Here is a 26,082-nt window from a genome sequence, read left to right as displayed (position 1 = left end):
TGGACCCTCCTCGCTTCCCGTCCGCCCCAGGGGAGCGACCGGCGGCGGAGCCGCAGCTTCACCCGGAGGAGGCGGTGGCGGGACGCGAGCCCTGAGGCGGCCGAGCCGCTTCCTCCTCCTCCCTCCTCCTCCTCCTCTTCCTCCCCCCCAAGATGGCGGCGGACCCCGCGGATCAGTTCTGCGTGGCCGAGGAGCGCAGCGGCCACTGCGCCGTGGTGGACGGCAACTTTCTCTACGTGTGGGGAGGATACGTGGTAAGGCGGGCGGGGGAGCCGGCGAGGAGCGGCGGGAGCGGGCTCGGGGCGCGGGGAGCGGAGCAGCCCCGGGCGGGGCACGGCAGGGCACGGCAGGGCAGGGCAGGGCAGGGGGGCCCCCCGGCGGCCCTCAGCCCACGGCGGGTGCCCGGGGCTGTGGCGCGGGCGCTGATTGGCTGCGGCGGCCGCGCGCCGTTCGAATGGCGGCGGGAGGCGCTGAGGGGACGGGCGGGAGACGCTAAAGGGACGGCGCTGAGGGGACGGCGGTGCCGGCTCTGAGGGGATGGCGGTGCCGGCTCTGAGGGGACGGCGGTGCCGCTCCGGTCGCCTCGTCCCTCCAGCCTTTCCCCGCGCGATCAGCGCCCTCCTCCTGCCCCGCTCGCCGGTGTGGGGCAGGGCGGGTGGAGCCGGTTCGCTCCTTCCAAGCCGCCCGTCCTTCGCTCCTCAGCGCGTCTCCCTTCAAACCTTGACGCTGTAATTTGTGGCTCAGCTTTTCCAGGGTGTCATTCGTGTTCTCGCTGCTGAGTCCCTGTGTTTTTTGTTTGGTAGTTGTTGTGCGGTGCTTACAGCGCGTTTTCATCCCGTAGGAAGCGCTGCTGTCACCTCCAAAACAAGCTGGTGGCAGGCTGAAACCCACCCACAATTTAATTTATTTTTTTCATAAAAAGAAGCTTATGCTTCTGTCATAAGTAAGTCCTTGTGTCTTTTAACTCTATGAATACAACCCAACTACATCAAATACATCCACTTTGTTTTACCTGTTATTTTTCTGTTTATATTTATCTGTTCATCTTGTCTGTCTGTGCACATTGGCCATAAAATTGCAAATACCTGTGCTTGGTGTAATTCCTGGTCTTGAGCAGGTGCAAACTGTTATTTCTATAAAGATAGTTCATATTCTATATATATAGAATATATATGTGCAGAATACTTCATATTCTATGTATATATGTTCTAGTATATATGTTCTATAATCCTTTATATATCTATTCTATATAAAATATTCTCTATATATTTCTTATGGTCTAAGGTAACTTTAAAGTGTTCAAAACTTGTCTTTCTGTACTCAAGCCAAGAACTCTAGCGAGAAACTCCTGGATTTAAACTCCACAATACTCTGTAGAAATAAATATCCCCATAATCGCTGGTAATCTTTAGTTGTTTTTATGCTCTGGTCTTTAAAACAGAGGTTGAACTACTGAGCACAACGTTTTTAAAAGTTTTCTAATAAAAAATTGTGGGTTCATGGCACGTTCAAAACAGCGTATATGAACTTTAGCAGATAAACTTTGCAAGGGTTCTTAGTAATTTTCCGTATTTATCTGTTGAAAATGTTATGAAAGTTGTTGCTCTGTAGGCAGCCCCTTGCACAGATAAATCATCTTGCACGTGTTGCTGCTGGATCCTGCCCAGCCAAGTTTATTTTTGGCGTGGGGAGTTTGCTCAGAGCTGCTTCAGGAGCAGGTGCTCGGCCTGTGACACCTCGGGGTTAAATGGAGACAACCTGAGCTCCGTGCAGAGCCTGCCAGGGCGTGTGACAGCAGAGCAGGGCTGCCTGCACAATAAATCACCACAAATAGCATGAACCTGCCTGCCTGGCACCTTTCACAGCGAGAAATTCATAATAAAGCATCGCGTGAAGGCGGGTCATCAATAGCAGTAACTGCATTGTCACTAATTAAATTGCAGTTTTGTGTTTAACTTGCTCACGTTTGTTTTGTTTTGAGCCAGTTTTTATTTGTGTACTGACTCTGGCTGCTTACTCACTGCCAGGCTTTCATTTCTTCCTGGTGCCAAGGCAGTAATTAATGCTGTACTTGTTACTCACTGCATTTTTTGGGGGCTTCCTCTCCTGTTTGTTGGTTTTGCCTCATCATTATTTCCCAAATTATTTTTCTTTCTTAATGACCTCTGTTCAGGGCTCTTCATAAATCTTTTTTTCCACAGAAAAATTAATTTTCTTCTTTATATTTGACACCTTGGTCTTTCAAGTTACTGCTGCAAGTAACTTTTTGAGTTTTCATTCCACTGTTTATGTTCTATTTTTTATTTGTCCATAATGCCAATGGAAACAGTTCCTGATCAAAAGTACCTTAATGAGTTTTAATTCAGGAGTTTCAGATCTGGTTGATGTTGTTACACATCTTTTCTTGGCAAAATGTGAAGTTGTTCAATCTGTGCCTTTATTGAGCAGTCCTGAGGAGGAATGAGTTGTTTATTTTAAAATAAATGAATTTCTGATCAGAGCAGTAACACTGGGGTGTGAGTTCTGGTTTCCTTGAGATCATTCGGTGTTGCTCAGTAACCTGGCTTGGCATTTCATGTAAAACCACAAAAAGCAGAACTGACTGAACATTTCAATGTTCCCCTTTCAGTCCATTGAAGAAAATGAAGTTTATCTGCCCAGTGATGAGCTCTGGATCTATGACATGGACAGTGGGCTCTGGTGAGTGGCACATTTATAATAAATTATCACCTAAAGCTGATTTTTGTCACAGATCTGCAGGAAAAGCCTTCAGGGACTTTGGGCATGTTACACAGCAGGTGTTTAATGTCAGCATGAGGGACAGAGCTGGGCTGGCAAATGAACCCCAGGAAACAAAACCCTGCTGAAGGTGAATTAATTATTGTGTGCAAGGGAAGGGTGGCTGCAGGCTCTGTTAGCACAGCTGCTTTTACCTGGCAGTTTGTTTTGGCTGAGGTTTGTTACATTCACTTTTATGTTAGAACAGTTCAACACTGGCTGCTTGAGCTCTTGGTCCAGTTACAGTTATGTATTTATTATTTTGGTATTAATTCCATGTGCATTGCAACTCAAAAAATAACTTCCCCTTTTTCTCTTTCCTTCCACTTTCTTTTTTCCTCCCAAAAATAACTCAGAACTTGCCCTTTTTCCTTCCACTTCTATTCCTGCCATTTTTCTCTTTCCCTCCACTTTCTTCCCCCCCTGCCTTTTTTGTTTCCCTCTTCCCCCTTTTTTGTCTTTCCTTTCCTTTTCCTTTCCTTTTCCTTTCCTTTTCCTTTCCTTTTCCTTTCCTTTTCCTTTCCTTTTCCTTTCCTTTTCCTTTCCTTTTCCTTTCCTTTTCCTTTCCTTTTCCTTTCCTTTTCCTTTCCTTTTCCTTTCCTTTTCCTTTCCTTTTCCTTTCCTTTTCCTTTCCTTTTCCTTTCCTTTTCCTTTCCTTTTCCTTTCCTTTTCCTTTCCTTTTCCTTTCCTTTTCCTTTCCTTTTCCTTTCCTTTTCCTTTCCTTTTCCTTTCCTTTTCCTTTCCTTTTCCTTTCCTTTTCCTTTCCTTTTCCTTTCCTTTTCCTTTCCTTTTCCTTTCCTTTTCCTTTCCTTTTCCTTTCCTTCCTTCTCCTTCTCTCCTTCTCTCCTTCTCTCCTTCTCTCCTTCTCTCCTTCTCTCCTTCTCTCCTTCTCTCCTTCTCTCCTTCTCTCCTTCTCTCCTTCTCTCCTTCTCTCCTTCTCTCCTTCTCTCCTTCTCTCCTTCTCTCCTTCTCTCCTTCTCTCCTTCTCTCCTTCTCTCCTTCTCTCCTTCTCTCCTTCTCTCCTTCTCTCCTTCTCTCCTTCTCTCCTTCTCTCCTTCTCTCCTTCTCTCCTTCTCTCCTTCTCTCCTTCTCTCCTTCTCTCCTTCTCTCCTTCTCCTTTTCTCCCTTCCCTTCTTTTCCCCCCTTTCCTCTCCTCCCATTTCCCCCCATTCTCTTGCCCCATTTTCCCCTTTTTCTCTCTTGCCCCATTTTCCCCCTTTTTCTCTCTTGTGCCAATTTTTCCCTTTCTCTCCCTTGCCCCATTTTTTCCCCTTTCTCTCTCTCGTCCCATTTTCCCCTTTTTCTCCCTTGCCCCATTTTTTCCCCTTTCTCTCCCTTGCCCCATTTTCCCCCTTTCTCTCTCTCGTCCCATTTTTTTTCTCTCTTGTGCCATTTTTCCCCCTTTCTCTCCCTTGCCCCATTTTCCCCTTTTTCTCTCTTGCCCCATTTTTTCCCCTTTTTCTCTCTTGCCCCATTTTCCCCCTTTTTCTCTCTTGTGCCAATTTTTCCCTTTCTCTCCCTTGCCCCATTTTTTCCCCTTTCTCTCTCTCGTCCCATTTTCCCCTTTCTCTCCCTTGCCCCATTTTCCCCCTTTCTCTCCCTTGCCCCATTTTTCCCCCTTTTTCTCTCTTGCCCCTTTTCCCCCATTTCTTCCCCCATGACCCCGATTTGCTGTCCCTTTTTGTGGGAAGGGCTGCCCAAAGCCTTTCACACTCCCTGCTTTTCCTTTCTGTGCTCCCAGGGATCAGGAGAGGGATCAGGCTTACACAGAATTTTCCAGGTTCTGTTTAACCAGGATCTCCTGGCCTGCCTGAGCTCTCCTCAGTTTTCCATTTCTGACATGCCAGCACTGCCAGATTCTCATTTCAGGAGTTCCTGGAGTTAATAATGTTTGCACATCCTGAATAATTAATGTTTCAGCTCTACTGAAGCTTTCCTAATGTGAATTTCACCTCCAGAAAATCAAGATACTTTAGAGACACCCAACATCCACCTGGGATTTCTCTTCCACCACAGGAGTCCAACTTCACCTGCAGCTCCTACTTATGGCCCAAACTGGATTTTCACCTTTAAATCTAAACATTCTGAATAAATCTCTTTGGGATTGTTCCATTTTGCCAGCTTGGAAGGGGTTTAATGTATTTTTTTTTTTAATTGCAGGACAATGCACCTGATGGAAGGGGAGTTACCCACCTCCATGTCAGGCAGCTGTGGGGCCAGCATCAATGGCAAGCTGTACATTTTTGGGGGATTTGATGACAGAGGATACAGCAATAGGGTATTGTATTCTTTTTTTCCATAATATTGTATTTTTATAAGTACTAATACTGCTCATCTGGTGTCTTTTTATTTGAATTAAAGAGAAATTTTTATTTATTGAAACCTTCTATATTTATGCCACTGCTTTCCCAATTGGTTTTTTAAAAATATTCTGATAACCTAAATTGGGACTAATCTCTGAAAATCTCTTTTTGCTCTTTGATAGCAATTCACTGATTTAAATAATCAGGTAATAATTAAGGTTAAAATAGAGCTACCAGCTTTCCTTGTAACTGAAAACTGAATTAAGAAAATAGATTAAATGAGTTGTTTAATCATTGAATAGAAATAAAGTTAGAAATTTTCTAGTCTGACTAGAAAATCAGTGAAATGGAGCCTCTGCTGGAACTTTCTGCCAATTCTCCACTTTATTTTTGTGGTGTATTTCCCATTTTAAACCCACTGCCAGTTCCTCTTTTACTCCCAGCCTTCTGGGGGTGGTGGGTTGTTTTTTCTGGTGCTGATTTGTGGTTTTTCTGAAAACATTGTCATTTTTCTTCCCTTTCAAGCTCTATTATGTCAATTTGAGAACAAAAACCGGAACCTACAGGTGGAAAAAAATCACAAATTTTAAAGGTCAGCCTCCCACACCTCGGGACAAACTCTCCTGCTGGGTGTACAAAAACAGGTACAAAAATACTGAAAATATTAAAAATATTTGATTTGTCCTAATTGTAGAGAGAAAGGGTTAAAAAGTGAAGAGAACTCAGGGTTGGGGTGGAGGAAACTCTGATTTTTAGCTTGACTTGCTGGGAGATTTTGTAATAACTTTGTAGCAGAGTTTCCTCACATGAACCAGTGGTAAATAAACGGTGAGCTGAACTAATGGTAAATAAAACCCCATTTTAGGAGAGGGCTGGGAGATTTAGGGCAAATTTGTGGAATGTTTTCCACTTTAGAAAGCAATCATGCATCTATTAGATAATTTTAACACATTAAAAAGGTATAAAATTATAAAAAAAGTATATGAAAAAACAGTATAAAATTACTTTCTCTGCAATATTCATTATTTGAAGCATTCCATTTACCTGCAATAAATCCATTTAGTGGATTTCCAAGGATTTTAACAGCAGAGGCATTTCAGGGATTATCTTTATCTTGCAAGGCTGAGTCAGCCTGGACATTTGTGTTGGAAAAGTGACTGAGTGTGTTTAGAAAACAGAAATACTCCAGACTTTCTGTTTGTTATGGAAAATGTCTGGATAATGAGGCAGAAGTGATCACAAGCAGGTGCCCTGTCAGTGATTTATTATTAAATGTGTTACAGACAGGTCAGAATGTGATTTATAGTGCACATTATCAGATGGAAATGATTTATTTCTTTCTGGACTTCACATCTAAAGAGGTTTTGTATAACTGTGCAATGCCCCTGGGTGCCAGATCTTGGTTTAGTAATTCTAATTTAACTGCAGAGATAGGGAAATACAGATATTTGAACAACTCCCTAGCTTTAACACAAGATTATTCAAAATTAAATGCATTTATTCAAAGCATTGTGTCACCTGCATGCTGAGAAAATCACCTGGTTCAGATAATAGAGTGGAACCTTTTGATGTAAATAAAGATTATTTATGAGTGGCCCTTTACTGGGTGGAATATTGGGCTGGGAGCTGTGTGAGGGTCCTTCTGTAGTGCTTGGTTGAAAAAATTTAATTTTAAGCCAAAAATTAAATCCCAGGACAAATCCTGGGAACATTTCTTGCCAAAAATTGGACACAGAAAATAAAAAATGCAGCAGGAGCACAGGAACTTCACTAGGAGAGGAGGCATTTCACTCTCCTGGGTTTTATTTCCATTTTTGCCTGAGAACAGCACTGGAAATGAACTTTTGGAGAAAGGAGCAGAGACTTTGAGGTGTCTGGAGTCATTTCCTGTGTGCTTTCAGTCAGGTTTGCTGAGGCTCTGCCTTCCCCTCGTTGGGTTTGCACCTTCAGCTGCAGCACAAAATATTCTCATTGCTGGTATCGCTGCCAGTGCAGCATAACCCAAAATGTTCATTAGTGCAGTGATTCATTTTAACTTGTTTCCAAAGGAATGAGCTGGTTTTGTTGTTTCAGGCTGGTTTATTTTGGAGGTTATGGCTGCAGGAGGCACAACGAGCTCAGCGACTGCTTCGATGTCCACGATGCGTTTTGGGTAAGAGCTTCCCCCATTCCCGCTGATTTCTGATTAAAAAAAATCATTTTTATCATCCTTGATGAGCATGAAAATCTGATTTTTCTTTTATTTATAGCATCAGAAGAAATGCAAATTTGGAATCTTTTTTAGGTTTGAAATTCCATTTGAAATTTGAAATTGAGGTTTGAAATTCCAGATGCTGCACGTCGGGAGTGGTGGTTGTTCCACATATTCCAAATTGCCAGTGCTGGCCTTGGAGTGCAGTGAATTAGATGCTGGATTTTAATCTGAAGGCATATTTTAAAGCTGAAAATCACAGAAAATTTAAACATTTTTTATAATTAAATGTAATCATTTTTATAATTTATTTCTTGGAGAAACATTAGGGCATTTATACCTTCCCAAGGCTAGCTGACAAATACTCTGAGTTAATTTATTGAGTTTATTTTCCAGAAAGATGCCTGGATTATCAACTTTCCTACAGTAATTTCTTAAAATTAATACAAAGATGACTGAGCAGAGCATTGACAGAAATCTCCTGACATCAAATATTAAGGACTGACACCCAAGGATTGGTTTTTCACAATTTCTCAGTGTGTTACAATGAAATTTAGCAGGTGAAATTTGCTGCAGTGTCTGATGTTGGGGCCCAAGGCCAATTTTCAGGTGTCACAGCCTGAACATCCCTGGGTGCTGCTGACCCTCAGGTGGATCTGAGCTGCTGCAGCATCCTTAAAATATCACCACACATTTTCATCAAATTGCCTATTTTAGTGTAATTTCTGTTTGGACAGATCCCTTCCAGGTTTGTATCCTTCAATAAGCAGCAAGATTTTAACATAAAAAATATATATTTAAAATAAAAAACATATTTTTAAAATAAAATATATATTTTTTAAAATTTCTTCTTTTTTTTTAGGAAGGACAGATATTCTGGGGATGGCACAATGACGTTCATGTTTTTGATACAACCACACAGACTTGGTCTCAGCCAACAATTCGAGTGAGTGCTTTTTAGTCTCAATTTGGATTTTACTGAGTTTTAAATCATGATTGTGCTCTAGAAATTGGGGACACCTCCCACTGTCCCAGGGTGCCCCAGTGCCCAGCCTGGCCTTGGGCACTGCCAGGGGCAGCACAGGAAATCTGGGAATTCCCAATTCCCAAATCCCACCCATCCCTGCCCTCTGGCACTGGGAGCCATTCCCTGGCTCCTGTCCCTCCATGCCTTGTCCCCAGTCCCTCTGCAGCTCTCCTGGAGCCCCTTCAGGCCCTGCCAGGGGCACTGAGCTCTCCCTGGAGCCTTCTCCTCTCCAGGGGAGCATTCCCAGTTTTCCCAGCAGAGGGAAATCTGCAAATCTGTATCCCTGTACAATTCCCATGGAAAACCTCTCACAGCAGAGCTCTGCCTTACTGAGATGAAAATATTCCCGAAAATTCATAAAACCCAGCTGAGTTTATATAAGAACTCAGCAGAAGTTGTGTCTTTTCAAGAGTGTCTGGCAGCTTTTTATGATATTTAGGATGTTCTAAAATCCCTCTAAAACCAAATGCAAAATGTGAAATTCCCATTGCAAAGTAAAAGCCACCTTCAGTTTTGCCGCCTTCAGTTCTGATTTACACAGGGAGGACTTTTTGGCACGTGGATATAACATCAAATTTTAAGATGTGATTTCCAGAGGTTTTCCTGATGGTTTGTAGATCAGCAAATAAAACTGTCCAGGAGGTTTTGTGGTGTTCTGAAGGATTATTTTGGTTCTTCCAGGGTGGAGATCCACCTCAGCCTCGAGCAGCTCACACATGTGCTGTGCTGGGAAACAAAGGTTACATCTTTGGAGGACGAGTGCTGGTAATTCAATATTTTCTTAGCAGTCATCTTATTCTTTTGGAAGTTTTTTTTTTCTTTTTTTCTTGTCATTTTGTAGTAAGAAAAAAAAAAATCCCAAATGCTTTTGGCCTAACCTGGGTGTTCAGGGCTCTGTATGCAGGATGCTGCTTGTCATCACCCTCTACAAAAAGAAGAATATTTCAGTCTATAATATTAATGATTGTCCCAGAAAAGGTAAAACACAGATGATTGTGTGGTAAATAACAGATTTGAGTTGGCTTTCTAATTGAATTTTGCCAGTTTTTGCACATAAGTGACTGAAATAGAGATGTCTGGAAGAGGTCATGGACAAAAGGATGCAATCTGTGCATAAATAATTTAGGGTTGGATGTGGCTGTGTAATTTTTATCTCCCTGACTCTTTCTAACTGAAACAAGCCACAGGCACCACCCCCCTGATTAAAGCAGGGAGATACTCAAACCTCTCAGCAGCACTTGGAATTTCTCCAGTGCTAATTAAAGGAGATTTTCTGCTCAGTTCCTCTCTGCTGAAGCACTGATGTGAGAAACAGATCCTGTAAGGCAAGTTAAAACCTCCCAATTTCAGTGACTGTGCACTCTTGTGTTTTATTTTAATGGAAGTTTTCAGCTCTTTTCACTACAGCTGATTTAGATCCTTTAATCCTACTCAGCTAGAGGATGAGCCTGGATGTTTTCTATCTCCAAAATTGACAGTGAAGAAGCTTCTGAGAGCCCCCAGTGCTGTGTTCCTGTAGTTGTGCTCTAAAAAAGAGAAGGAATTAGTTTGGGAATGAACATATTCCAGCTCCACCTTGGAAAGCTGCCACAGCCTCAGCCCTGTATTCCCAAATCCTGGCAAACTGGGCAGTGTAAAACTGCCCTTTGTTCCCCATTCCCTGATTTTCCTGCTGGAACATTCCTTTCTAATCTGCACTCCTTGCACTCCTGCTGCTCTGAGTGGCCACACCATGTCCAGCCACTTCCCACCTGCAGGAAGTTTTTATTTAAGTGCCTTTCCAGAGCAAACAGAAAAGCAAAGAATTGAAATGGATCCTGTTTGTTCCTGCCATGATGTGACCTTTGATTCAGGATCTCTGGAATTGTTCCTCAAGCCTGAGAGAGCTGCACTCAGCACCTCCCAGAGCTTTGGCCAAAGTGGGTTTGCAGATAACTGAAGGAAATCAAGAGATTGGAGGAGAGTGGAAAATCGGAGTTCTGTGAGCCCTGTGCTGTGTGCTCACAGCTGTTCACAGCCCAGTCCTGCTCCTCCCTCAGGGAGCTGGGAGGAAAAACCCCAAATGTGGGGCTGTAAAGGTGCCTTGGGTGGTTTGTGCTGCCCTGGCAGCTCCTCCTGAGCACACAGAGCTCCTTCCCCAGGGCTCTGTGCCCACCCCGGCCTCGCTGCACTCCTGAACTGCTCTGCAGCCCCAGCTGGGCTCCCCTGCAGCCTCTGCCCCCGCAATTCTCATTTAGCTGCAGCTCACCTCTCATTCTGCACTGCCCTCGCAGGATTTACCCTCAGGCTTCTGTTTGACTGCAGCATTCTGATCTTAAAAGGTTTTTTTTTTCTTCAGCTTCCTTAAAATCTTGCTAAATTTCAGTGAAAGCACTTGGGAAGCCGTGTCAGAGAGGAGAGAAATTGTGGAAAGCTGTGTTTAATTCTGTAGGAGAGCAGCAAGTGTAATTCTCATTATTGATCCATTTTCTGTCCTAGAAATAAATGGAAGGAAACATAAAAAAGCTGAGGGAACATTGAGTGGGGCTTGAGGAATTCATGTAAGTCATGAAAAGAAAAAGCTAAAGACAGCAGGAAACCACTCAATTTCCTGACCCCAGGAATAATTCCTGCCCAAAGGATGAAGTTTTGCTTTTCTCCAGAAATTGAGGAGCAAACATGGGGTTGCTCTGCTCCTCCTTCTCCTTCTAGTTCACCATAATACAAATCTTCCCAGGGAAAAGGCTCTGCAAGGAACCAGAAAGGGCCAGGAAGTGTCATGAGGCTTCTCCTATTCATCTTTCTGGGAGGAAAGGGCACCTTTTTCCAAACTTGGAGCTAGAACTGGTAAAAGAAGATGATGATGATGGTGATGATGATGATGAGAATCAGTTGTACCAGGAATCATTTGAAAACAGGCTCAGAAGTGTTATGTGGACTCAGTTCCTTCAGGTAAGCCCCTGGAAAAACAGAAATGGGAGAAAGTGGGAAGGAAGGAGAGTTAGTCCAGAAGTTGATGTGAGTCTTTTGTTTGACTGAAGTGGAAAAGTTTCATGTTGAGAATGAGGTAAATAAACCAAAGTCTTTGCAGCAGCTCTTCACACATCTGGTGCCTTAATGTCAGCATGTTTGTATTTGCTGTCAGCAAAGCTCAGAGCATCCATGGAGCTGCAGTCCTTCTCTTGGCAAAGCTTGGAGCTGGAATAGCTTTTGCTTGGAAATCCAGGAGGGAGAGCTGCAGAATTCCTGGCAATAAGGGCACCCTTAAAGCCTCTCTTGCAGAATTCCTGGCAACAAGGGCACCCTTAAAGCCTCTCTTGCAGAATTCCTGGCAACAAGGGCACCCTTAAAGCCTCTCTTGCAGAATTCCTGGCAATAAGGGCACCCTTAAAGCCTCTCTTGGTGCTGACCCTGAGGCCAGGCAGCTCCTGCCTGACCTGCACTGAGCTCACAGAAATCAACTTGCAGAGATAAGCAGGGTGTCAGGAGCCCTTGGAGCTCTAGGGAAATTCCAGCCCTCTTAGGAGCCTTGGTGCTCTTAAACCAATTAAAAATCATTTTAGGATTGGCAGAGGATGATGAATTAGAGCAGGAAGGATAAATCCATGAGGAGCTGCAGGAGAGCTGTGCAAGTGGTGCTCCTGTAAAACTCTGTGCTCCAGCTTCCCAGAGAGGGCTGGGGCAGAAAGGGGCTTTGTTTGTCAAAGTCTCAGTCTTGGACACTTGGTGCTGTTTTGGATTCCAAATGAGCTTGCTGTAATTCTGCATCTGCCCAGCTGTTGAACCATGAGAATGCAAAGGTTTTCTGATTTCCTAGGGAGCAGGAAAGAGAATTTCTCCATCTTCTGCCTAATGCCCAGGAAAGGAAAGTCAGCGAGGAGGTCTTGAACAGGATCCTCTTGAAACCTTAATTTTCACCATAGCAGCAACTCTCTGATAGATATCCTTTATATCAAATTGTATTACTCCAACATGATTATTCCCAGTTGTAGAGGCCAGGAAGTTGGGTTTGTCCCCAGAAGATCCCAACTGCATTTTGCTTTCAGCTTGGATGATTTGATCCCCTCATGATTTCAAAGGAAGGAGTAGGGAAGTGGAGAGAGGAGTCATGGAAGACAGATCTGGCAGCTGGACCACAGTTGGTTGTTTTTAGGTTGTTTTTAGGTTGTTTTTAGGCAATGCCCCAAACCCTCACAATCTGCTGTGTTTATGCTGTGTCCCTCCCCAAAGTGCTGCTCCCCATTCCCCTCCCAGCCCAGCAGGGTTGGCAGTGCTTGGCAGAGGAGTTGTGTTATTCCTGAAATCCCTGAGAGATCTCCCAGAGCTGTGCTGGGCAGCTCTGGGCTCCCTCAGCTCCCTGCTGGCTCCCAGCCCTCCTTTCAGCCTGGCTCTGCCCCAGAGGATCTGCACCTGGAGAAAAATCCTTTTTCTAATAGATCTATGGACTGCCCAGGGAGAAAAGGAGTTGGAAGGTAAGGCAAGAACCATTTCCCTACTTCCCAGCTGGTGTTTGTAGCTCCCAGGGGAATCCCAGCTCCCAGGCAGGCAGAGAAATCCTTTTATCACCTTCTCCACCTCCCAGGCAGGCAGAGACTTCTCCATCTCCAAGCCCGGGCAGATGAGCAAGAGGGAACATTTCCCATTTGATTTTAATGGCAAATGCTAAAGGGTCCTAAATGAACCTTGCTGATGGTCACTTGGTGAAAGGAAAAGAGGGAAAAGCACAAATGATGGACATTTCTGGGAATAGCCAGAGTACAGCACTACCAGGATACTCCAAGGAGTAGTGACCAGACAGGAGGATCCAAACTTCTGCTCACAAAGCCAAGGAGAGTCCAACACCTTCTGCACTGCCCTGCCAGGAGTTCTGTGGATGGAAATTAAAAACATTTGCAGGAACTGGATAAAGTCCCACAAATTCTTCACTTTTAGAAGCTAAAATTGGCCCCATAGTGCTGTTGCATGACTGGAAATATTTCTGCCAGGCACTTTCCTGAGTGTTGCATGGTTTTTGTGAGGAGAAAAGCTTTTCATCTGCCTCATAATTCGGATTTATGTTAAGGCAAGTGGGTACAGATTTCTTCAAACTATTGGTGCTTGGAATATTCTGTCCCAGGAAGGCCTCACTGAAATATTTGGTTTATTGTTTGCCTAAAATAACCCGAGTGGGATTTTATTTCTTTGTTGTAGCAAACCAGAATGAATGATTTGCACTGCCTGAATTTAGACACTTGGACTTGGTCTGGAAGGTAAGTTTGCTTTTGTAACACTTCAAACCGAATTTAGAAGATGGAAACATTGTTAAATATGCAGAGCTGCTCCTGCAGCTTTTCCAAGAGGAGAATGAGGGGCTGGGGACTCCTCAGCTGCTGGGTTCTCATTTCCATGGCTTGAATTTTGACAGTGGAGACTGAGCTTCTGCTGCAGCACAGCAGGGAGGGATTTCACCCTCGTTTGCAGCCTGCCCCCATTTATCCAGATGGAATCCCAGCTTTTGGGGCTTTTGAATGCTGCCTTTAATGGCTGCAGTTCCAGCACAAATGGGGAAAGGTCTCTTCCATAAAAGGCCATGAAATCCCTAAAAAATGAAGATTTTTCCAAAATTCAAGTTATTTCCATATTGTGATCCAAGAAAAGCTCAGAAGATGTATCCATTATTTAGTATAGTATATATATTAAAAAATACATATTTATATATTGGATCACTGTAAATTTATATATTAAAAATAGAAATACTTATATGCTTATATATTGGATCACTGTAGATTTATATAAAAATATTTATATACTTACATATTGGACCACTGTAAATTTATATAAAAACGTTTCTATTTATATATTGGATCATGGTAAATTTATATATAAATATTTATATTTATATACTTACATATTGGACCACTGTAAATTTATATAAAAACATTTCTATCTATATATTGGATCACTGTAAATTTATATATAAATATTTGTATTTATATATTTACATATTGGACCACTGTAAATTTATATATCAATATTTCTATTTACATATTTATATATTGGATCACTGTAAATTTATATATTAAAAATATAAATACTTATATGCTTATATATTGGATCACTGTAGAATTATATATAAATATTTATATTTATATACTTACATATTGGACCACTGTAAATTTATATGAAAACATTTCTATTTATATATTGGATCACGGTAAATTTATATATAAATATTTATATTTATATACTTACATATTGGACCACTGTAAATTTATATAAAAACGTTTCTATTTATATATTGGATCATGGTAAATTTATATATAAATATTTTTATTTATATACTTACATATTGGACCACTGTAAATTTATATAAAACCATTTCTATTTATATATTGGATCACGGTAAATTTATATATAAATATTTATATTTATATACTTTACATATTGGACCACTGTAAATTTATATATCAATATTTCTATTTACATATTTATATATTGGATCACTGTAAATTTATATATTAAAAATAGAAATACTTATATGCTTATATATTGGATCACTGTAAATTTATATATAAATATTTATATATTCACATATTGAACCACTGTAAATTTATATATAAATATTTATATTTATATACTCACATATTGAACAACTGTAAATTTGCATATAAATATTTCTATTTATATATTTATATATTGGATCACTGTGAATTTATATATTAAAAATATAAAAACCTCTATGCTTATATATTGGGTTACTGTAAACTTATGTATAAATATTTGTATTTATATACTCACATATTGGACCACTGTAAATTTATATATCAATATTTCTATTTATATACTTATATATTGGACCACTGTAAATTTATATATAAATATATATATATACTCACCTATTGAACCATTATAAATTTACATATACATATTTCTATTTATATACTTACATATTGGACCACTGTAAATTTATATATCAGTATTTCTATGTATATATTTCTATATTGGATACCTGTAAATTTATATATAAATATTTATATTTATATACTTACATATTGAACAACTGTAAATTTGCATATAAATATTTCTATTTATATACTTACATATTGGATCACTGTAATTTAGGAATCTTCTGTTCAGCTCTTGCAGCACCTCTGCAAAGAGTCCTTGAGAGACTGAAAAAAAAGATTTAAGACTGAAAAAAGAAAAAAAATTAAGATATTGGTGGAAAAAAAGAGTTTTCAGTGTTTGCTGCTGTTGGCACCTCACAGGAGATAAAGTGTTTGTATTTATTCATTATTATTTATTACTCTGATCACAAAAGGATCTAATAATTATTTATTAATAAATAATGATTTTATTTACTAAACAGTGGAGGTTTTTTTCTCGCTCACCTCTGCCCAGCTTTCTGAAGGAATTGCTGACCCAGGGTTAGCATCCAGCAGCAGATTGCAAAATTCATTTCAGCTGCACTGCCCAAGTTGCTTTCCCTGCCTTGAGCTCTACTAAAGTCATTCAATATTTGGTTATTTCTGGTACTGAGATCATTTCTTGTGCATGAAAATTGAAATTTTATCCATTATCAGTATCTGTTTGATTTTTTTTTTTTAACCATCAAAGTCCAGGCTGTCCCTTGGCCAATTTTAAAAGTTTATTTTCTTCACTTGGATTCAAACAAAACTGCAGCTTGGCCTTGAGTGCCAGATTGAGCAGGGCACTTGTGCAGTCCCTGTTTAATTATCTCTGATTTACTGGATTTTGGGATATCAGGATCTTTGCTCTTCACATTCTCAAGCAAACCCAACTAAAATAAAATCAATTTCAATACAGCTCAGCTGAAATAGATTTCAAATGAATTTTACCAATAACAAACCTCCATCCGTTCTGTACTTAGGAATCCCCCCTTTACTGATGTTTATTTCACAGCGTGAGGAGTGGTGGCTTTTGGATCAGAGGTAAAACCACAAATCCTGGTGTCACTTAAAATCCTTTCCCTTGGAGTGGAGAGCCTGCAGCCCCTCAGGATTCATCCATTTGATCTCAGTGAGCTGTTCCTGCATGTACATGGAATTATTTCTGTATTTCATCTCTTTTTGCACCGGGAAACACCCACCATGGCTCTAGGACAAACTGAAATTTTCTGCCAAATAAATTTAAATGAAACCATGAAACAATTTCAGCGCTGACTGAAGGTTTGGGGTTTGTTTCTTTGTTTCCCCAGGATTAACATCAGTGGAGAGAAGCCCAGGGACCGCTCCTGGCACACGCTGACCCCCATAGGGGAGGACAGGCTTTTCCTTTTTGGAGGGCTAAGCTCTGACAATGTTCCTTTGAGTGAGTAATGGAGAGGAAAAATGCAATTCTGATTCTCTGTGCATTTCAGATCACACAGACGGGCTGGGGTGGTTGGCAGGAGTCGCTTTTGTAGAAAAGGCAGCTTGTTTCCATGAAAAAAACTGAAATTGGCAAAAATCATTTGAAGATAAATAGTAATTTCACAGCCAAACCCACTGGGAGGAAATTATTTCCTCAATTTACTCAAAATAAAAGGGTTAGGTGTGTTTTAATTCCAGATTTCAGTGCAGGGAGGGTTCTGGGACAACATTAAATCACAAAGAGTGAAAGGATGCAGCTTCATAAAGTGCTGATGTTCCTGCTACCTAAATAAACATGCTCTTGGAGCTGCTTGTGTGAACAAAAAGCCAATTTTTTATCCCAAAACCCATTAATGAGCTTTATAATAATTATTATTATAATAATTCTCCCGTTGCAGGTGATGGTTGGATCCACAGCATTGCAACAAATGGATGGAAGCAGCTCACCCATCTGCCCAAGAGCAGGCCCAGGTACAGGAACAGAAATTTGTGTGCTGGAATTGAATCCTTTCTCAAAATGAACCAGTTTTTAAATTCCTGAACTGTATTTTTAAAGAATAATTTAGAATATTAATGCAGTGGGGTTAAATAGTTTGCTTTAACACCTTTTTTTGCCTTCATACCTCATTTTTAATTTGTGTATTTGATGCTTTTTTGCATGAAAAGATATTTTTTTGGGTGAAGGATCTGGGTGTCCAACTGACCTGGTGCTCTGTAACCAAATTATTGTTCTATAATCAAACCATAAAATTTGAAGGAATAAATAACCAAGGAGAACAATACAAGCTCATTAATATTTCTAAATTATTAGAAACAGGGGAGGAGAGACCATGGAAAACTTGATTCCTCTTTCATTGTTCAAAAGCAAAATTGAGTGTGAACCCAGTGTTTGAATCATGATCTGTGTTTCTAAGTTAAAAACTATTGAACTGATTTGCTCTGGATAGTAAATATTCAGATTTTCATTGAATTCATTCCCTGCATTCACCCAGGAACTCCCAGCACAATTTTATATCATAATATCTAGCACAATGTATTTTTAATTACAATATTTATATCATAATATATCATTTTTTTCTGATACAAAAATGTCCAGTTCTGCTCTGCTCCTCCCTGCCTTGTTACTGAAATAATAAATTAATTTTCTTCCTGTTTTATCCTTTTCTGGGCTGTCTCTGAAACACAACAACCACAGCTAAACCAACTTCTCTGCTTCTTACCCTAAAAACTCTTCCAAGCCCAAATGCACTCAGCCCTCAGCCCCACCAAACACTCAATTTATGATCAGTGATATTTTTCTGACAGAGTCTTTAATGCCAGCACAGCAGGAGCAGCCAAACCTTCCCTGGGCTGGGATTTTCCCTGGATGTGCTGGAATATTCCATTCTGTGCTGGGAGGGACAGGGGCCCCTGAGCCCATTGGGATTTGGGGCTGAGGAGCTTTCCTGGACCTAAATCTTCCTAGAACTAAATAAAGGACATCCCCTCCTTCAAGCAAAGCCCAAAACCTCCTGGATTTTCCCAGGACACCATGGGTTTTCCCAGGAAACCACAGATTTTTCCAGGAAACCATGGGTTTGTCCAGGAAACCACAGATTTTTCCAGGAAACCACAGATTTTTCCAGGAAACCACGGATTTTTCCAGGAAACCATGGATTTTCCCAGGAAACCATGGGTTTTCCCAGGAAACCACAGGTTTTTCCAGGAAACCACAGGTTTTTCCAGGAAACCACGGGTTTTTCCAGGAAACCACAGGTTTTTCCAGGAAACCATGGATTTTCCCAGGAAACCACAGATTTTTCCAGGAAACCACGGGTTTTTCCAGGAAACCATGGATTTTTCCAGGAAACCATGGATTTTTCCAGGAAACCAGAGATTTTCCCAGGAAACCACAGATTTTTCCAGGAAACCACAGGTTTTTCCAGGAAACCACAGATTTTTCCAGGAAACCATGGGTTTTTCCAGGAAACCACGGGTTTTTCCAGGAAGCCATGGGTTTGTCCAGGAAACCATGGGGTTTTCCAGGAAACCACAGATTTTTCCAGGAAACCATGGATTTTCCCAGGACACCATGGATTTTTCCAGGAAGCCATGGGTTTTTCCAGGAAACCACAGATTTTTCCAGGAAACCACAGATTTTTCCAGGAAACCATGGGTTTTTCCAGGAAACCACAGATTTTTCCAGGAAACCACAGATTTTTCCAGGAAACCATGGGTTTTTCCAGGAAACCACGGGTTTTTCCAGGAAACCACGGGTTTTTCCAGGAAACCACGGGTTTTTCCAGGAAGCCATGGGTTTGTCCAGGAAACCATGGGGTTTTCCAGGAAACCACAGATTTTTCCAGGAAACCATGGATTTTCCCAGGACACCATGGATTTTTCCAGGAAGCCATGGGTTTTTCCAGGAAACCACAGATTTTTCCAGGAAACCACGGGTTTTTCCAGGAAACCACGTGTTTTTCCAGGAAGCCATGGGTTTTTCCAGGAAACCACAGATTTTTCCATTCCAGAATTGTTAGGGTGGGAAGGGACCTCTGGAGATCCCCCAGGGCAGGGCCACCTGCAGCAGGTGACACTGGGATGTGTCCAGGGATAAAAGGAACCACACCAGAAGCTTAAGTGTGAGCTATTTGTTCCATAACTTTGTATTTTCTGCAGCTGGAAAAGCTTTAAATCAGTTCAGCTGCTCTTCAAATGCAGAGTAATACATCTGTGTGTAGTTCTTTTATTTATTTCTCTTACTTTGTAATGAAATTTATTAGTGTCTTTTCCTGATGTTCCTGCAACTCTGATTCCCTCCCTAAATTCTGTACAGAATAATTTCCTTCAACCTCCACTTTTAGCAATTTCTAAAGAATTGCCTTCTCAGGTGATCCTGAATTGGTAGAAAATACTGTTCTCCCTCTTTCCATCAATTTTAGTTTTGCATGCTGGGTTAAAATAAAATACAAATTTTAACTCCTGGATTCCCAATGTTTTCATTCCCATGATTGGTAGAAAATCCTGTTTCTCCCTCTGTCCATCACTTTTAGCTTTGCCTGCTGGGTTAAAATAAAGAGCAAATTTTAACCCCTGGGTTCCCATGTTTTCATACCCAAAATTGTAGAAAATCCTGTTCCTCCCTCTGTCCATCAATTTTAGTTTTGCATTGGGTTGAACTACAGAACCAAGTATTTAAGCCCTGGATTCCCAATGTTTTCATTCCCATGATTGGTAGAAAATACTATTCCTCTATCAATTTTAGTTTTGCATGCTGGGTTGAATAGAAACAAACTGTAACCCCTGGATTCCTCCTGTTTTCATTCCCATAACTGGTAGAAAACACTATTCCTTTTCCTGTCAATTAGTTTTATTCAGCCAACGTTTTGCATGCTGGGTTGAAATAAAATACAAATTTTAACTCCTGGATTCCCCATGTTTTCATTCCCAAAGTTGTAGAAAATCTTGTTTTTCCCTGTCCATCAATTTCAGTTTTGCATGCTGGGTTGAATAGAGCCCCAAATGTTTAACCTGTGGATTCCCCATATTATTATTCCCATAACTGTAGAAAATCCTGTTCCTCCCTCTGTCTATCAATTTTAGTTTTGCATGCTGGGTTGAAATACAATACAAATCTTAATTCCTGGATTCCCAATGTTTTCATTCCCAAAATTGTAGAAAATCCTGTTCCTCCCTCCATCCATGAATTTTAGTTTTGCATGCTGGGTTGGATAGAGCCCACAATGTTTAACCCCTGGGTTCCCAATGTTTTCATTCCCCTAACTGTAGAAAATCCTGTTTCTCCCTCCATCCATGAGTTCCAGTTCTGCATGCTGGGTTCAGTGAGCCCCCAGTGTTTGGATTCCCCATATTTTCATTCCCATAACTGTAGAAAATCCTGTTCTCCCTCCATCCACAGGTTCCAGTTCTGCATGCTGGGTTGGATAGAGCCCACAATGTTTAACCTTTGGATTCCCCATATTTTCATTCCCATAACTGTAGAAAATCCTGTTCTCCCTCCATCCATGAGTTCCAGTTCTGCATGCTGGGTTCAGTGAGCCCCCAGTGTTTGGATTCCCCATATTTTCATTCCCCTAACTGTAGGAAATCCCGTTCTCCCTCCATCCACAGGTTCCAGTTCTGCATGCTGGGTTCAGTGAGCCCCCAGTGTTTAACCTTTGGATTCCCCATATTTTCATTCCCCTAACTGTAGAAAATCCTGTTTCTCCCCTCCACGGGTTCCAGTTCTGCATGCTGGGTTCAGTGAGCCCCCAGTGTTTAACCCCTGGGTCCCCATGTTGTCATTGCCATGTGATGCTGCTGTGTGCTGGAGCCCTGTGTGATTGAATAACGTGCTTTGTTAGAATGTTTAGGTGATAAGTTAGAGCAGCCCATGGGAGGCCAGGAGCTCTCAGGCAGTAGGAAAAGCCTCAGGTTTCGAGCTAGGATGTCAGCAGAGCCCAGGCAGGAAAGGCTTCCCCGTGTTCTCCGTGACCAAGCCCAGATTTCCCTAATGCAGAGCAGGCAGAGACAGATCTGGCACAGGTATGAGGAAGGGAAAAGGTGAGGAACCTGCTAAGGACTGATGAGAGAAAGTGGGAACGTTGATTTTTGCATGAAACTTCAGCGGTGTGTTTGATTTTGCTTCAGTGGCTCTAAAGTCCATCAGCAGTGGTGATAGAGCAGAAAAATCTAATAATGAAAAATAAAAATAAACTCCCCACCAGGGGTGGCTGCTGAAGGGGCAGGATCTTTCTGAAAGTTCTAAAGTCAGGATTTGCTTTTGTGGGGTTTTTATGATCAAACTCCCTTGGTGTGCTGGAAGTTCCTGACTCACAGCAAGTGATCCCAGACTCTCTGGGGGAAGGGCAAGACTGGAACAGGAGAACTGGAGATCCAAGTGTTAGCACTGAGCACCCCCCAGGCTGAAAGCCATGAGAAAATTGTACTGCTGAACCAAAGAAAGTGGAAAATTGCAAAAGGAAAAGCTTGGCAAAAGCTTGGTTTGTAGAGTTGCCAAAAAATTTTCCACTGTGGTGATAAATAAGACAAAGTTGATATGCCCAGAATACAGAAAAGTCAAATAATGACAAAATATATTGGTCTGCTGGGGAGTTACACTGCTCTCTTACTTTATATTATTAAACAAACAAGTAATAAGTTTTAAGGTGTTATTTTTTACCTCTGAAATAATGGTTTTGTCTTGCTGCTAACCCCCAAGCCCTCGTTCCTTGGGCACTGACTCTTTGTGTTTGGTTGCAGGTTGTGGCACACAGCCTGCCTGGGGCAGGAGGGAGAAGTGATGGTGTTTGGGGGCAGCAAGGATGATCTGCTCTTCATGGACACGGTCAGTAAACTGAGCAACAAATCCCATCACTGGGATAATTGTAATTAATACCAAATTATGGAGTGGTTTCAGTTGGGAGGGGCTTTAAAGTCCATTTAATCCACCCCAGCCTGGGCAGGGACAGCTCCCAATATCCCAGGTAGCTCCAAGCATCATCCAGCCTGGCCTTGGACACTGCCACAGATGGGGAGTCCAAAACCTCTGGGCAAATAAAGAAATAAATATTATATATTAATTAATATATTAATTGAAGAAAATTAATTTAACTAGGAAGAAAAAGCTGCAACATCACCTGGTCTCTATAGGAAAACTTCAGTATATAAATATATTAATTGATTGATTTTAATTAATTTTTTTTAAAAATCCCAAATCAGATCGAGTTTGGCTCTAAAGCTTTGCTCAAATTGGTAACTGAAACCATTCCAAATTACACACCACTGAGGAAATTATTATAATTTACACATCACAGATTATAAATTAATTATAATTTACACACTACTGAGGAATCCCCACCTGAGGCTTTCTTGACTGACAGAATAAAAAGGAATTGTAATTCAGGTTCCTTATAAATCGTGGTCAAGGAGGATATTTCTAAATCATGTGATAGTAAATGTGACATTGATGTGGAGGATTGCTGGGGTGGATAAGTTGTTTGCCATTCTCATGGTTCTTTTCTTCTCTTGCTCAGGGTCACTGCAGTGACTTGTTGATATTTCAGACTCAGCCTTACTCCCTGCTCAGGTGAGTTGGAGTTACAGAATGCCAGACTGGTTTAGGCTGGGCTGAAATCCCATCGTGTTCCATGGGCAGGACACCTCCCACCACCCCAGGTGTTGTTTCAGCACCTGCCCCTGCAGAAATGGGGTGAAATTCCCAATTTCCTCCTCAGGAAATACCTGAGCCCTTCAGTGTGTGGTGCTGCACAGCAGTTGAATCACTGGTGCTGTGTAATTCCTGCACCTGTAATTAACACCTGTAATTAATGCACATCAGCTTTTGCCAGGTGTCATTTGTAGAATATAAATAATTTACTTCAATTTTTCTTTTTTTTTCTATTTCCCTTCCTCAGGCTTTGTCTGGACTGCATTGGGAAGAACGCAGCTCTCTTGGAGAAGCAAATTCCCTGTTTGCCACCCAAACTTGTGCAGGAAGTGCTGAAAAAAATCACATTTTGGGCAGCCATGACCCACAGGCAGGAGAGGAAAGCTGAGACTGAGAGACAAAGCCGGCTGCAGAGCACATGAGGCAGGGCAGGCAGCTGTGGGACACCTCCAGGGCGTGTTCAGAGCTCTGCTGGATTCCTGAGGGAAGTTTGACAACAAATCCTTTTCTTGGGAATCTCTCGTTTCCTGCGTTATGGAAAACTGATCCAACTTCATTTCTAGATAATTGTTCACCTCTGCCCTCGTGGTTTTGGCCACACAGCCCTCACAAGCTTTTGTTCTTTTGGAAGGATCCATTTCAGCTGGATAAAATATGGTTTGAGTTTAAAAACCCTCCTTGGCCTTACACCCAAAAAGATAAATTCACCTCGGTGTCTTGGGGATGTTCACACTTTTTCAATCTTAAAGGTAACAAATTTACCACCCCCAGATGTTGGTTCCACCAGGCTCTGACCAAAATCCAACCCTGGAGCCTCACACCTCACACTCCAAATAGGAAAATCCATCTGGGAATTGTGGAACTTGGAAGAAAAAGCTGCAACACCACCTGGTCTCTATCAGAAAACTTCAGTTCATCACCTGGTTTTACTGTTTCTGTCATCAGGAAATCCTTTTGGAAATAAGTTGTATATTGTATTTTGGATGTGCAAAGTTTATATTTCATTCTTGTTAAAAAAACAACAACAACAAAGTTGTTTATTTATTGTTTAAAAAAAAAAGCAAATGTAGTACTGGTTATTTTTCTGTTTCAGATATTTACTTAACAGGAACACAGTCATTAAAATTTTATAGAGAGTTGAAGCAAGAGGCATTTGGACATGTTTTTGATGGTTTTAAAGTCTGTAAAAATTAATTATTTGGGGAAAAGAGCTTTGGGGGGATCAAATTTGTTTCAAAAAGGAATTTTTGTGATTTGTTATGTTAACAGCCTCATTTTATGTGCTGAACTCCCTGCCCCTCATTTTTAGGAGGGGTTCAGATGCCCCCCTGAGCCCCAAGGTTTGATTTTGGGGGGCTCAGGTGCCCCCCAGGGTCTGATTTTGGGGGTTTGGGATTGACTTGGTTGATTCAGCTGCCTCCAGGGTTAATTTGCAGGGGCCCAGGTGCCTCCAGGTTCATTTTGTTGGCTTCAAGTGCCCTCAGGGTTAATTCTGGGAGGGCTGAGGTGCCCCCCGTGGTTAATTTGGGGGTTTCAGATGCCCCCAGTGGGAATTTTGTTGGGTTCAAGTAGCCCCAGTGTGAATTTACAAAGGTTCGAGTGCCCCTGAGGTTAATTTTGGGGTGCTTCTGATGCCCCAAGGTAAATTTTTGGTGGTGTTCAGGTGCCCTCATGGTTGGTTTTGCTCCCAGTGTTGATTTTGGGAGGTTCAGATGTCCCCAGTGTAAATTTGGGATGGTCTGGGTGCTGTGATGTTAATTTTGGGGTTATTCAGGTGCCCTCAGTGTTAATTTGGGATAGTTCAGGAGCCCCCAGGGTTAATCTTGGGGTTATTCAGATGCTCTCAGGGTGATTTTTGGGGTGGTTCAGGTGCTACCAGGGTGAATTTAGGGGGTCCTGGGTGCTCCAGTGTTAATTTTGGAGTTGTTCAGATGCTCCTGGTGTTAATTTTGGGGTTGTTTGGATGCCCCCAAGGTGATTTTTGGAGTGGCCAGGTGCCCCAGTGTTATATGGGGTGGTTCAGGTGCCCTCAGGGTGAATTCTGGGGTATTTCAGATGATCCCAGTGTTAATTTTTGGGGCAGTTCAGGTGCCCTCAGGGTGATTTTTGGGTGGTTCAGATGCCTCCAGGGTGAATTTTGGCGTGCCCAGGTGCTCCAGTGTTAACTTTGGGGTGCCCTTGTGCCCCTGGGGTGAATTGGGGGGTGCCGGTGCCCTCAGGGTGAATTGTGGGGCAGTTCAGATGCTCCCAGTGTTAATGTCGGGGCAGTTCAGAAGCTCCAGGGGTTCATTTTGGGGTGCCCAGTGCCCTCAGGGTGAATTTAGAGGTGGTTCATGTGCTCCCAGCATTAATTTTGGGGTGTCTGGATGCCCCCAGGGTGAATTCTGGGGTATTTCAGACGCTCCCAGTGTTAATTTTGGGGCGGTTCAGGTTCCCTCGGGGTGAATTTTGGCATGCCCAGGTGCTCCAATGTTAATTTTGGGGCGGTTCAGACCTCCCAGTGTTAATTTGGGGGCACCTCAGACACTCGCAGCGTTAATTCTGAGGTGCCCGGTGCCCTCAGGGTGAATTTGGGGGCACCTCAGTCACTCGCAGTGTTAATTTTGGGGCAGCTCAGACACTCGCAGTGTCAATCCTGGGTTGCCCGGTGCCCCGGGCTGGGTTCGGGGGTATTTCAGATGCTCTCAGGGTGAATTTGGGGGCACCTCAGTCACTCGCAGTGTTAATTTTGGGGCAGCTCAGACACTCGCAGTGTCAATCCTGGGTTGCCCGGTGCCCCGGGCTGGGTTCGGGGGTATTTCAGATGCTCGCAGTGTTAATTTTGGGACAGTTCAGACACTCGCAGCGTTAATCCCGGGGTGCCGGTGCCCGGTCCGGGGGGTGCCGGTGCCCGGTCCGGGTTCGGGGAGCCGGAGCCTGCGCGCTGCCGCCGGAAGGTGCCGCCCGCCCGGCGGATGTTGCGGCGCGGCCGCGGCTGAGGGAGGGAGGGAGGCCGGGCCGGCGGAGCGGCAGCGGCGGGGCCGCGGTAGGAGCGGGACGGGCGCGGGGCCGCGGGGGGCTCGGGGGGCTCTGAGGGACGCGGGGCGGGCTCGGGCCGGGCCGGTAACGGCGGCGGGCAGCGCTCGGGCGGCCGCGATGTCGCGACAGTTGAGCGTGTCGTGAGGAGCCCGCCGGGCCCGCCCTGCGCTCGGGCATGTCGCGACAGGAGAAGGTGTCGTGAGGAGCCCCCGGCTGTGGTGTGTGAGGGGGGCGGGCAGAGCCGCAGGGCTGCGGGGAGCTGAGGGGGAAATGGCTGAAGGGACGCG

The 26,082-nt window shown here is 42.7% G+C and overlaps 2 protein-coding genes across 3 annotated transcripts in view; both read left to right on the top strand.

Moving 5' to 3' along the window:
* Positions 1 to 32: 32 nt before the first annotated feature.
* Positions 33 to 23,919, top strand: KLHDC1 (kelch domain containing 1). Its single transcript, XM_059473659.1, has 13 exons — positions 33 to 254; positions 2,630 to 2,700; positions 4,939 to 5,056; positions 5,607 to 5,725; positions 7,155 to 7,233; positions 8,135 to 8,218; positions 8,981 to 9,064; positions 13,469 to 13,527; positions 16,476 to 16,588; positions 17,028 to 17,100; positions 21,871 to 21,955; positions 22,644 to 22,696; positions 23,025 to 23,919. The coding sequence occupies exons 1-13, from the start codon at positions 153 to 155 to the stop codon at positions 23,197 to 23,199; spliced, it is 1,215 nt and encodes a 404-aa protein (XP_059329642.1). The 5' UTR covers positions 33 to 152; the 3' UTR covers positions 23,200 to 23,919.
* A 1,819-nt stretch (positions 23,920 to 25,738) lies between these two features.
* Positions 25,739 to 26,082, top strand: part of KLHDC2 (kelch domain containing 2) — a 12,417-nt gene continuing 12,073 nt past the window's right edge. For both annotated transcript variants that reach the window (XM_059474068.1, XM_059474066.1), the window contains exon 1: positions 25,739 to 25,802. The gene's annotated coding sequence lies outside the window, so the exon portion shown is untranslated. The remainder of the gene's footprint in view (positions 25,803 to 26,082) is intronic.

Source organism: Ammospiza nelsoni, chromosome 6 (assembly GCF_027579445.1).
Source record: "Ammospiza nelsoni isolate bAmmNel1 chromosome 6, bAmmNel1.pri, whole genome shotgun sequence".
NCBI classification, from domain to species: domain Eukaryota; kingdom Metazoa; phylum Chordata; class Aves; order Passeriformes; family Passerellidae; genus Ammospiza; species Ammospiza nelsoni.
This window is presented reverse-complemented; position numbering and strand designations above follow the sequence as displayed.